General features: G+C 33.8%; 1 protein-coding gene across 1 annotated transcript in view; it reads left to right on the top strand.

The window, feature by feature from the left end:
• FAAH2 (fatty acid amide hydrolase 2) overlaps positions 1 to 12,629 on the top strand; it is a 55,467-nt gene that overhangs the window by 22,331 nt on the left and 20,507 nt on the right. The window contains exons 5-7 of the mRNA XM_016166276.2: positions 1,096 to 1,215; positions 9,605 to 9,740; positions 11,502 to 11,619. Of these exons, the coding sequence (XP_016021762.1) occupies positions 1,096 to 1,215; positions 9,605 to 9,740; positions 11,502 to 11,619 (374 nt within the window). The remainder of the gene's footprint in view (positions 1 to 1,095; positions 1,216 to 9,604; positions 9,741 to 11,501; positions 11,620 to 12,629) is intronic.

Genomic DNA, 12,629 nt, shown 5'->3' with positions numbered 1-12,629 from the left:
TCAAAACTTTCCAGAAGACCAGAAACAGAAAACTTTGTGAGAATCAGTACAGGGGAAGGAAAACTTAAACTATAATTGATCAGTTGCCTGATGTTCAGTGAGTAAAAGTTTGAGAGTTAAAATATCTAGGGGCCTTGAACACATTCATGAATTTTATAGCCAGGAGCCCTACTAAGGTTATCACAGTGAAGATAGGAGAAAAATCATCTTGTGCTTCTGGCAGGGGGAGTGGGGTAAGTAGCAATCTTGAAATATGACCAAAACATTCTGTGTTTCCAACAAGGAGTGCCTTAAGTTAAACTATCTTATCAGATAGTTAACTGGGGTTTTACCAGAGACTAACGGAACCTACCTGGAAACAGGAAAATACCTAACTCCGGCCCCCTCTAGGCTTCTTGTCCCAACAAAAGAGGAAAAGCAAAACTGAGAAACATTTATTAAGGTTATAGGCCAGGAGTGCAGAATAACTAAAAGATCGAGATGTAGGACTATAGAATGCTTTCTCTCTCCCTAGATCTTAATACACATAAATAGGGCTTCTGTATAACAGATGGATATAACTAAATGAACTGTGGAGCATACATGGTATTTGATACAGCTCTAGGAAAACCCAAAGACAACAGTAGAGACAAAGGCAAGGATGCAAATTTAGCATCTGACACTTACAGATACAGAAAACAGTAAATACAGCCTAGCCCTTAGCCAGATAAATATAAAATTTCACACTACAGGCCTATTTATTTCAGTTCCTTTTACCCAGTACATCACATCTGGCTTTCTACAACAGATTAAAACCATACAAAAAGATACATATCACAGTTTGGAAAAGACAGACTTAGATATGGCAGTGATGTTTAAATTATCAGACCATAAATTTAGAACAACTATGATTAATATGCTAAGGATGATAATGGAGAAAGTGGACAACATGCAAGCACAGACGTGTAAAGTGAGCAGAGAGATGGAAGCTAAGAATCAAAAGACTTCCAATCTAAAGACACAGAAAGGTTTAAAATGAAAAGATGATAAAATATACTTCACGTAAATAATAACCTAATTTGTTTATTTAAAAGGAATATTTTGCATTTCCCATAGGCGGTGAGGGCTGTACCCTGGCAGCTGCCTGCTCAGTGATTGGTGTGGGCTCAGATATTGGTGGCAGCATACGGATGCCTGCGTTTTTCAATGGCATATTTGGACATAAACCTTCGGCAGGTAATACTAATATGGTGATAAAGGTGGTTCTACTTTTATAATTCAAAGCAATGCAGAAATCTGGTTCCTACCAGGATAATCTTACCTATAAGCATGGTTATCATATATTTCTCAATGTTCTTAAATAAAAATACCTATTGTTTATTTAGCACCAACTCTTTGTCAGGCATGGTACAAGTTTTGTCCATAACTAATTTTGTTTAACCCCCACAGTAATTCAGGAAGAAGTTATGCCCATTTGGCACATGACAGATTCAAAATTCAAGAATATTAAGTGAACCTGCACATAAGGGATGCACATAGGTTTTCAAATTATTATTTTTATTTTCTTTTGATAGATATCCAGTAGTGGAATTTATGGCTCATGTAAGTTTTAGTTTTTTGAGGAATCCCCAAACTGTTTTCCATAGTGACTGTACCAGTTTGCAATCCAACCAGCAGTGTACAGGTGTTCTCTTTTCTTCACCTCCTTGCCAACACCTGTTATTTCTTTTATTTTTGATAATAGCCAGTCTGACTGGTATGAGGTAATATCTCATTGTTGTTTGCATTCCCTGATGAATAGCGATGTTAAGCATCTTTTCATGTGTCTGTTGGCCATCTGTGTGTCCTTTTAGGAGAAATGTTTATTCAGATCCCCTGTCTATTTTTTAATTGGATTCTTTTAATTTTTTGATGTTCAGTTGTATGAGTTCTTTATATTTTTTGAATTTTAACCCCTTATTGTATATATCATTTGCAGATATTTTCTCCCATTCAGTGGTTTGACTTTTCATTTCGTTGATGGTTTCTGTCACCATGTAAAAGCTTGTTAGTTTTCTGTAATCCTATTTGTATATTTTTGCTTTTATTGTTCTTGGGGAGACATATCCAAGAAAACATTACATAAGCCTATGTTTTCTTCTAGAAATTTTATGGCTTCTGGTCTAATATTTAGTCTTTAATATATTTTGAAGGTATTCATATATATGGTGTACAAAAGTGGTCCAGTTTCATTTTTGGCATGTAGCTGTCTAGTTTTCACAACTCAATTTATTGAACAGAATGTCTTTTCCTCACTGCATATTCTTGCCTCCTTTGTGGCAGGCTAATTGATCATTTAAGCCTGGGGTTATTTCTGAGATCTCTATGCTGTTTTAGTGATCTATGTGTCTGTTTTCATGCTAGTACCATATTGTTTTAATTACTATAGTTTTGCAGTATAGTTTGAAATCAGGAAGCATGATACCTCCAACTTTGTTCTTTTTTTGAAGATTGCTTTGGATATTTGAGGACATTTGTTTTTACATAATTTTATGATTATTTTATAATTTCTTTGAAAAAAACATTGATAATTTAATATGCATTATGTGGAATCTGTAAATCACTTTGGGTAGCATGAACATTTTAGCAGTATTGATTGTTCCAATCCATGAGCACGTAATATCTTTGCATTTACTTGTGTCAGCTTAAATTTCCTTCATTAATATCTTACAGTTTTTTGGCTATAGGTCTTTCACCTTCTTGGTTAAATTAATTTTTAGGTATTTTGGTCTTTTGATGTAATTGTAAATTGAATGTTTTTCTTGATTTATCTTTCTGATATTTTGTATATTAGTATATAAAAACCCAACTAATTTCCACATATTAATTTGTATCCTGCAACTTTACTGAATTTTTTATCAGTTCTAATAGATTTTCGGTGGAGTATTTAAGATTTTTTTATATATATAATATCATTATCTGCATTTCGAATTTAGATACCTTTTATTTCTTTTTCTTGTCAGATCGCTGTGGCTAGTTCTTCTAATAATATGTTTAATAAAAAGTGGTAAGAGTGGGCATCGTTGTTTTTACTTGATCTGAGAATTAAAATGTTCAGTATTTTACCATTTAGTCTTATGCTGTGTTTTGCCATATATGGCTTTTATTATGTTGAGGTATGTTCCTTCAGTGCACACTGAGTCGAGAGTTTTTTCATAAATGGTTCTCAAATTTTGTTAAATTTTTTTAATGAAAATGTTGATACCATTATATGATTTTATTTTATGTTTTGTTGATGTGGTATTTCATGGTGACTTTGTGAACATTGAACCATTCTCGCATCTCTGGAATAAATCCCACTTGATTGTGGTGTGTGATCCTTTTATTATATTGTTGAATTTGCTTTGCTAATATTTTGTTGTTGACTTTGGCATCAATGTTTATTAGGGACATTGGCTTATAATTTTTTGTAGGAATTTTTTTTGGTCTTGTTTTAGTAACAGTGTAATGCTGGCCTCCTGAAATGAATTTGAAAGTGTTCCCTTATGAACACGTGTGCAAAAATCCTAAATAAGATACTAGCTAACTGAATGTACCAACATATTAAAAAGATTATACACCACAATCAAGTGGGCTTCATCCCAGGGGCACAGGGATGGTTCAACATGTGCAAATCTATTAATGAGATATACCATGTAAACAAATTAAAAAATAAGACTCATATGATCATATGCGAAGATGCAGAAAAAGCCTTTGACAAGACATAGCATTCGTTTATGATCAAAACACTTAAGAAAATTGGTCTAGAAGGAAAGTACCTTAACATAATAAAGGCCATCTATGACAAACCCTCAGCCAACATTATACTTAATGGTGAAAAACTAAAAACCTTCCTTCTAAGATCAGGAACAAGGCAAGGCTGTCCACTATCGCCACTGTTATTCAATATAACATTGGAGGTCCTACCGAGTGCAATCAGACAAGGGAAAGACATAAAACACATCCAAATAGGAAACAAAGAAGTCAAACTGTCACTATTTGCGGATGACATGATTCTCTATATAGAAAACCCTAAAGACTCCACAAGAACACTACTAGAAACAATAAGCAAATATAGTAAAGTTTCTGGATACAAAGTCAATGTCCAAAAATCCATAGCGTTCCTATACTCTAATAACCAAGTGTCAGAACAAGAAGTGGAAAAAATACCTAGGAATAAATTTAATTAAACATGTGAAGGACCTATATAATGAAAACTACAAGACCCTATTAAAAGAAGTCGAAGAAGATACAAAGAAATGAAAAGATATTCCGTGTTCTTGGATTGGAAGAATCAACGTAGTTAAAATGACCTTATTACGTAAAGCATTATACAGATTTAATACAATCCCCATCAAAAACCCATCAGCATTTTTTAAAGAAATAGAACAAAAAAATCATCAGATTTGTATGGAAGCACAAAAGACCCCATATTGCCAAAGCCATCCTGAGAAAAAAGAACGAGGTCGGAGGCATCACTCTGCCCAACTTCAGATTATACTACAAAGTGACAGTAATCAAAATGGCATGGTATTGGCAACAGAACAGACACCTGGACCAGTGGAACAGAATCGAGAGTCCAGAAGTAAATCGATATTTATGTGGGCATATAGTTTTCGACAAAAAATACCAAAAACAGAGGGTGGAGAAAAGAAAACCTCTTCAATAAATGATGCTGGGAAAACTGGAAAGCCACCTGCAGAAGAATGAAACTAGACTGTTGTCTATGACCACACACTGAAATTAACTCAAAATGGATTAAGGACCTGAATATAAGGCCTGAAACAATAAAATGCATAGAAAAAAGCATAGGAACTAAACTCAAGGACCTTGGACTTAAAGAGGATTTTATGAATGTAACCTCAAAGGCAAGGGAAGTAAAAGCTAAAATAAATGAATGAGACTACATCAAAGTAAAAAGCTTCTGTCAACAAGGTAAAGAGACAACCATCTGAATGGGAAAACATATTTGCAAGCAACACCTCCGATAAGGGCCTAATGTCCAAAATACACAAAGAACTCATACAATTTAATAACAACAACAAAACGAAACGATCCAATAAAAAAATGGGCAGAGGACCTGAACAGACACTTCTCCCTAGAGGACATACACATGGCCAACAAATATATGAAAAGATGCAGAACATCGCTAGCTATTAGGGAAATGCAAATCAAAACCACAATGAGCTACCATCTCACACCTGTTGGAATACCTATAATCAACAGGACAAGTAATAACAAATGCTGGAGAGGATGCGGAGAAAAAAGGAACCCTCATATACTGCTGGTGGGACTGCAAATTGGTACAGCTACTATGGAAAATAGTATGGAGGTTCCTCAAAAACCTAAGAATTGATCTACCATATGATCCGGCCATCTCTCTACTCGGTATTTACCCCAAAGACTTGAAAACCCATATCCGAAAAGATATTTGCACACCGATGTTCATAGCAGCATTATTCACGGTGCCCAGGACATGGAAGCGACCAAAGTGTCTTACAATAGATGATTGGATAAAGAAGCTGTGGTACATATATACAATGGAATGTTACTGAGCCATAAGAAGAGAAGAAATACTGCCATTTGCGACAACATGAATGGATCTCGAGATAATCATGCTAAGCAAAATAAGCCAGACAGAAAAAGTTGAAAATCACGTGATATCACTTATACGTGAGATGGAAACCCAAAAGCAACAAATGAACAGGACAAACAAACAGAGACTCATGGACATGGACAGTGGACTAGTGGTTACCAGAGGTTAAGGGGTGGGGGAGGAGAGAGGAGATAGACGGGGTAAAGGGGGTCATATATAAGGGGTAGGAGTAGGTCAAAGTGGGTAAAGGGGATCAAATATATGGTAGCTGAAGGAAACGACTTTGGGTAGTAAACATATAATGGAATATATAGATGTCAAATTGTAATGTACACCTGAAAATTATATAATTGTTTTAATCAGTGTTACCCCAATAAACTTAATTTAAAAAAAGATAAAGAAATGCAACAGATTTCTGTATGCTGATTTTTTTTATCTGTGAACAAAAGAAACGGGGCCATATACTAAACCTGCCATCTAACAAACTCAGTGAGCAGAAGCAACCACACAGGATGATCTGAACATTAAAATTACTAACTGGGCAGACCATGACAAGTAGTCACATCCCAGGCCAAAGCTTTCTTAGTAAAGGTCAGTCTTTACCTTAAATGAGCCCTGTCCACTGTGCTTATGCATTTAGGATAACATACCTTTGAAATGTCAGAGTGATTTTGTTTTCCACATCCCTCAAAGGCATAACCACATGCACAGGACTACCAGAGCATGAGACCAGAGAAGCCCTCATGTGCTCTTATTCCTGGCATACTATCTCTATGTACTACCAATATTAATTATTAACTATCTTGAACCCATCAATATAAAATACATCAAAGTATGTATTTCTCCATTTTGCTTTTTATCCAGTCCTACTGATTTCTCCTGATTTGCTTTCTCCCACGTCCTTAATCACGTGACACCCCCCCTTATGTCTTCTCCTTTGATTCTTAGGTATAAAATAACCTGCAAAACTGCCATTCTCTGGGGTATTTTCTCAATCCATTGAGATCTTGTTTCCAGATATATCCTCAAAATTTTGGCTAAAATAAATTTTTGTAAAACTTTAAAAAGAAAAGAAAAAAAGTGTTCCCCTTTCAATTTTTTTTGGAATAGTTTGAACAGTATAGGTATTCTTTGTTTTTATTTTTTATTTCATTAAATCTATTGGAGAGATATTGGTTAATAAAATTATATTGGTTTAAAGTGTACAATTCAATACTATATCATATGTATATTGTGTTGTGTGTTCACCACCCAACATTGAATTTTTTTCCATCACCATATATTTCACCCTCTTTATCTTCTCTTCCCCTCTCCCTTTCTCTCTGGTAATCACTAAACTGTTATCTGAGTCTATGAGTTTTTATTTGTCTTGTTTGTTGCTTTCAGCTTTATATTCCACATATAAGTGAAATCATCTGGTTCTCAACTTTTTTAGTCTGACTATTTCACTTAGCATGATCCTCTCAAGGTCCATCCATGTCGTTACAAATGGCAGTATTTCATCTTTTCTTATGGCTGAGTCATATTCCATTGTACATATGTACCACAGCTTCTTTAGCCAATCATCTGTCAAAGGACACGTTAGTTGTTTCTATGTCTTGGCCACTGAATAATGCTGCAGTAAACATTGGGGTGCATATATCTTTATAAATAAATGTTTTCAGAGTTTTGGGGTACATACCTAAAAGAGGAATTTCTGGGTCATATGGTAATTCTATTCTTAATTTTTTGTGGGAACCTCCAAATGTTTTATAGAATTTGCCTGTTAAGCTCTCTGGCCTTGGATTTTTGTTTTTTGAGACTTTTGAATTACTAATAAAATTTTGTTACTGGTAATTTGTTAAGATTTTCTGTTTTGTCTTCATTCAGTTTTAGAAGATGTATGTTTCTAGGAATTTATTCATTTCTTCTAGTTTGTCTAATTTGTTGGCTTATAATTGTTCATAGTATTCTCTTATAATCCTTTGTAGTTCTTTGTTATTGATTATAACTTATTTTTCATTTCTGATTTTTTTAGGGCCCTCTTTTTTCTTCATGAGTCTTGCTAAAGAGTTTTCAATTTTGTTTCTTATTTATCCTGCTTTTGGTTTCATTGCTTTTTTTATTCACTTTATAGTTCCTATTTTATTTATTTCTCCTATGATCTTGATTGTTTCCTTCCTTCTACTAACTTTGGGGTTTGTTCATTCTTCTTTTCCTAGTTCCTCTAGGTGTCTGTTTAGATTGTTTATGTGAGATATTTTTTTCGATTTTTGTTTTTGAGGTATACCTGTATCAGTACAAATTTTACTCTTCGAACTGCTTTTGCTGCATCCCACAGATTTTAGAAAAACATGTTTAATTTTCATTTGTTGGAGGTATTTTTAATTTTTCCATTGATTTCTTCATGAACCTATTGATTATTTAATAACATGTTGTTTAGCTTCAACACTTGTATTTTTTCTAGTTTTCTTCTTGTAGGTAACTTCTAGTTTCATACCATTGTGGTAGGAAATTATGTTTGATGGAATTTCTCTGTCCTTGAATTAATTGAGACTTGTTTTTTGGCCTAACATGTGATCTATCCTGGAGAATGTTCCATGTGCATTTAAAAGGAATATGTATTCTGTTTGAGGGTGGAATATTCTAAATGTATCTATTAAGTATATGGTAACCTTTTTCATTTAAGACTAATGTTTTCTTATTAATTTTTTGTTTGGATGAAGCTATCAATTGATTTAAGTTGGGTGTTAAATTTCCCTACTATTGTTCTAATACTGTCAGTCTTTCTTTATGTCAGGTAATATTTATTTAATGTACTTGAGTGCTCCTATGTTGGTTGCATGGATGTTTTCAATTGTCATATCCTCTTGTTGGATTGATCTCATTATCATTACCCTTCTTTGTCTCTTATTACTTACATCGTTTTAAAGTCTATTTTGTCTGATATAAGTATTGCTACTCCAGCTTTCTTTTCAATCCCTTTTGCATGGTGTATATTATTTCATCCTTTCACTCTGCGTGTGTCTTTAGATCTGAAGTGAGTCTCTTGTAGGCAGTATATATGTGGGTGTTCTTTCTTATCTATTTAGCTACCCTATTTCTTTTTGATTTGTGCATTTATTCCATTTACATATAAAATAATCATTGATACGTTTTTACTTATTGCCATTTTATTAATTTTTTTCTATCTTTACAGTTTTTCTGTGTTCTTTTCTTTGCTGTCTTCCTCTGGGTTTTGATGAATTTCTTTAGTGTTATGTTTGGATTCCTTTCTCTTTATTTTGTGTGTACCTATTTTTTTGGTTTGTGGTTATGAGAGATTTATATATATCGACCTATGTATATAACAATTTATTTTAAGCTGATAGTTGCTTAAGTTTGAACACATTCTAAAAGCATTACATATATACTTCCCCACATTTTATGTTTTGAAGTCATATTCTACATCTTTGTGTGTGTGTGTGTGTATGTGCATCTCTTAACTATTGTTGATATATACGATTTTAGGACTTTTGTCTTTTAACTTTCATACTAACTTTATAATTGTTTGAACCTCTACCCTTACTATATGTTTGCTTTTAACAGAGAGACTCCCATTTTTCTGTCACTTAATAGATATGTAATCTTAAGGAAGATACTTTATCTCTGCTTCAGTTGTCTCATCTATAAAATGGGTATAGCCAAAATACCTACTTCATCAGGTTGTTATGAGAATTAATATAGTTAAAGTTTCTGAAGCTCCTAGAAGAGCATCTAGCACATGGTAAACACTATTAAATATTTTTATGTTAAAAAAGAGGGCATATGTGAAAATACCCATAGCTACCATCATACTCATTGATGACAACTGAAAACGTTCCTCCTCATATCAGGAACAAGAAAAATATGTCTAATTTTGCTGCTTCTATTAAATATTGTACTGGAAGTTCTACCCTCCAAGTTTAAGATAGATTAAACATGACGATACAGTACAACATTCAGGGATCATGTCTTATTTTGGACAGCTAACCTAAGTGTCTAACCTTTCAGGTGTAGTTTCCAACCATGGTCAGACTCCTATGGTCAGGGGAATCCAGGAGCTGTTTCTGAGCACTGGTCCAATGTGCCGCTATGCTGAAGACCTGGTCCCCATACTGAAGGTCATGGCAGGACCTGGGATCAAAAAGTATGTTTGTTTCTTTTCCTCTCTTTCCTGTCCAGACACTTATTCTCCCTGTTTATTAGACATAGAAGTAAACTTCCAGTGATCAAAGAATTATTAGAGTTTTTTGTTTGTTTTTTAACAAGAGAGTTTTTGTATATGTGGGTATCATGCTTCACAAATTGGGAAGATAGTTTGTAAAAATATTTTTTCACATGCCTGTTTTGGGATGAAAGCTGTGGATTTTTGTTGTTCATTTGGTAATTTGAATATATAGATGTATCTCACTTTAAGGCTTTCTGGTACCTCTGCCACCTGTCGTCACACATGTTTTTCAGTCTTACCTGGGACATTGATACTGCCTAGAAATCTCTGTTTCCCTAGATAGCTCTTTATTACATTTTCCAGCATAGCAATTTCACAATGTTTTTATTTCCAGTAACACTGTGATTTCTTCATCTAGCTTTTACATTCAGCAAATGATCCCACATCCTACCTCACAAAGAAAATACAATCTGTGGAACTTTCTTCAGTTCCATACATCAAACTTTACTAGTTCCCCAGACATTAATTTCTCTTTTAAGAGGGGGGAAAATGTTTTCCTTTTTGCTTTGATATATAAAAACTTTGAAATATGCTTTGGATCTCATGTTCTGAAATTCTCGCAGCTCTTTATTCCATTGTTTGTCTCACTTTCCTATGATTTCAACTTAATATATCTATACACACACACATACCATATACATAACTATATGTAAAATTAAAAAAAGAAAACAGATCAGAGAACTTGGCAAAAAAAATTTTAGTGGTGGAAAGCTGGAAATCAGTATGTAGTTTAGGCATGTTTAATGATAATGAAGAAGTGTTTTATTAAGTTCTCTTATCTTTTTTATTTTATGCTAATGTTAATAACTACTTTTCAATACTTGTATGACCTCATTATATCTGGCAACACTATTGACTCTTCTTAAAACAATCTATACTTTTGGATTTTGTAATTCACACTTTTTTGATATAGCTTCTATATATATATATATGCCTTTCTCTTTTTATCTCCCTTGGTGACTCTTCTCCTGTTCATCCTTTAAATATTGGTATTCTAGGGAGTCTTGACTCATTTCATCCTTCTCTCTTTCCCCAACCTCCCAGGATGACTCCATTTACACCTGCTCCTTCGATTACCTTCCGTACTTACAGGATTCACAAATCTGTATCCCCAATTTCCTCTTCTCATCTAAACTTCAGGACAATGTATTAACTGGCATACTTGGCATCTCAGGGGCTTGGAACTCAACATGACCAAAACTGATTTCATTCTTTTCCCAAGCCCGACAAACCTAATTTGGTACTTCTTTCCTTCCCCAATTTCAGTGATTGCACCTTGATCAACCCAGTCATTAAAAGCTTGATTCCTATCTCTATGACTCCTTATGTCTAAGCGATCACCAATGAAGATTACCTTCTAATTATTTCCTACATCATTATATATCTATCACCATGGTTAGATTCTCATACCAACTACACTGATTTCTTATCTGGATTATTACCGGAGTCTTCTGACTTATCACTCTATCTTCAAATTTGACTCATTCCAAACTGTTCTCTCTCTTGTAGGCAGAGTAATATTCTTAAATGAACATCTAAGTTCTAAAGGGTCATCATTATTTCTGGCACACAGTTCTGGGGTGGGGGGGACTTCCACTAGCGTAACTCAATTGTTAGCATTGAACTAGTGAGCATATATAAGTAACTTGTTGATGTCAGTTTCTTTTTATTCCCCTATAGGTTAAAACTAGATGAAAAGGTAAATGTAAAGGACTTGAAATTTTACTGGATGGAACATGATGGTGGCTCAATTGTCACAACCAAAGTGGACCAAGAACTCATTATGGCTCAGAAAAAGGTAATTATAAATAGAACCTCTTCAATGGAATTCATATTTAGGCAAAGGGATGCCATTCTCACTTTTTTCCTTTACTGTCTGCCAGGTATTTCTGTGTCAGCCTACAGAATTAAGGTGATCACAGTAATTGCACTAAGTACTTTTTGGCATGATTTTCAGAGTTATTTTTGATATTTTATTTATTTTTTTAATAATGAAAAAGAAGATTTTTCAAAATATAATAAATCAAATAAAGAAATTGCTCAGAGGTAACTGCTGTTACTATTTTGTCATATTTCTGTCCAGTCATTCTATGCCTATGTATAGATGTAAATTTTTTATGGTTGAGATCACATTGTATATGTAACAATTTTTGTATATACAAGAAGGATGTGTGCCACCTTCATCTTTCCCAAGCTATTGCCAGAAAAATAACATTTTGGGGTGTGGGGAGGCCATATTTCATATAGACTAAAACCAAATTGGTTATTTTTCTATGGAAGGTGAGAAAATGATGTTAATCTTCTGCCAGAATAAACGAGTGTTTGGTATTCTAGAGTTTAGAAGTGCCATATTTTATTTATATATTTCCCTAAGATTAATAACATTATTAAGCAATTCTAACTTTAGCCATTTCCAGGTTCAATAAAAAGAGAGAGTTGCTTTGATTTTATAGCAAAAACTCGATAGCTGCTAACTGATGTTGGTATGAAGGAAAAGAAAAATGTTAGAGCATCTAACTTTGTTGAGAATATTTTATGGTTCAGGTCTTGTATCATTCCTTTATTTTGTAACAGTAGTGAGAGGCAGGTATTATTATTACTCATTTTCTACAAGAAAGGAAGCCAAGACCGTCTGTGGTTAAATTTTTTATTAAGACTTCTTTTTAGAGCAGTTACACATTTACAGAAAAATTGAACAGGTAGTACAAGGTGTTTACATTTATCCCCCCTTTTCTGCATACAGATTCCTCAATTATTACTATATTACATAAGTGTGCTACATTTGTCACAACTGATGAATTGAGACAT

The sequence above is a fragment of the Rousettus aegyptiacus genome, unplaced genomic scaffold, assembly GCF_014176215.1.
Source record: "Rousettus aegyptiacus isolate mRouAeg1 unplaced genomic scaffold, mRouAeg1.p scaffold_m13_p_9, whole genome shotgun sequence".
Taxonomy (NCBI): domain Eukaryota; kingdom Metazoa; phylum Chordata; class Mammalia; order Chiroptera; family Pteropodidae; genus Rousettus; species Rousettus aegyptiacus.
This window is presented reverse-complemented; position numbering and strand designations above follow the sequence as displayed.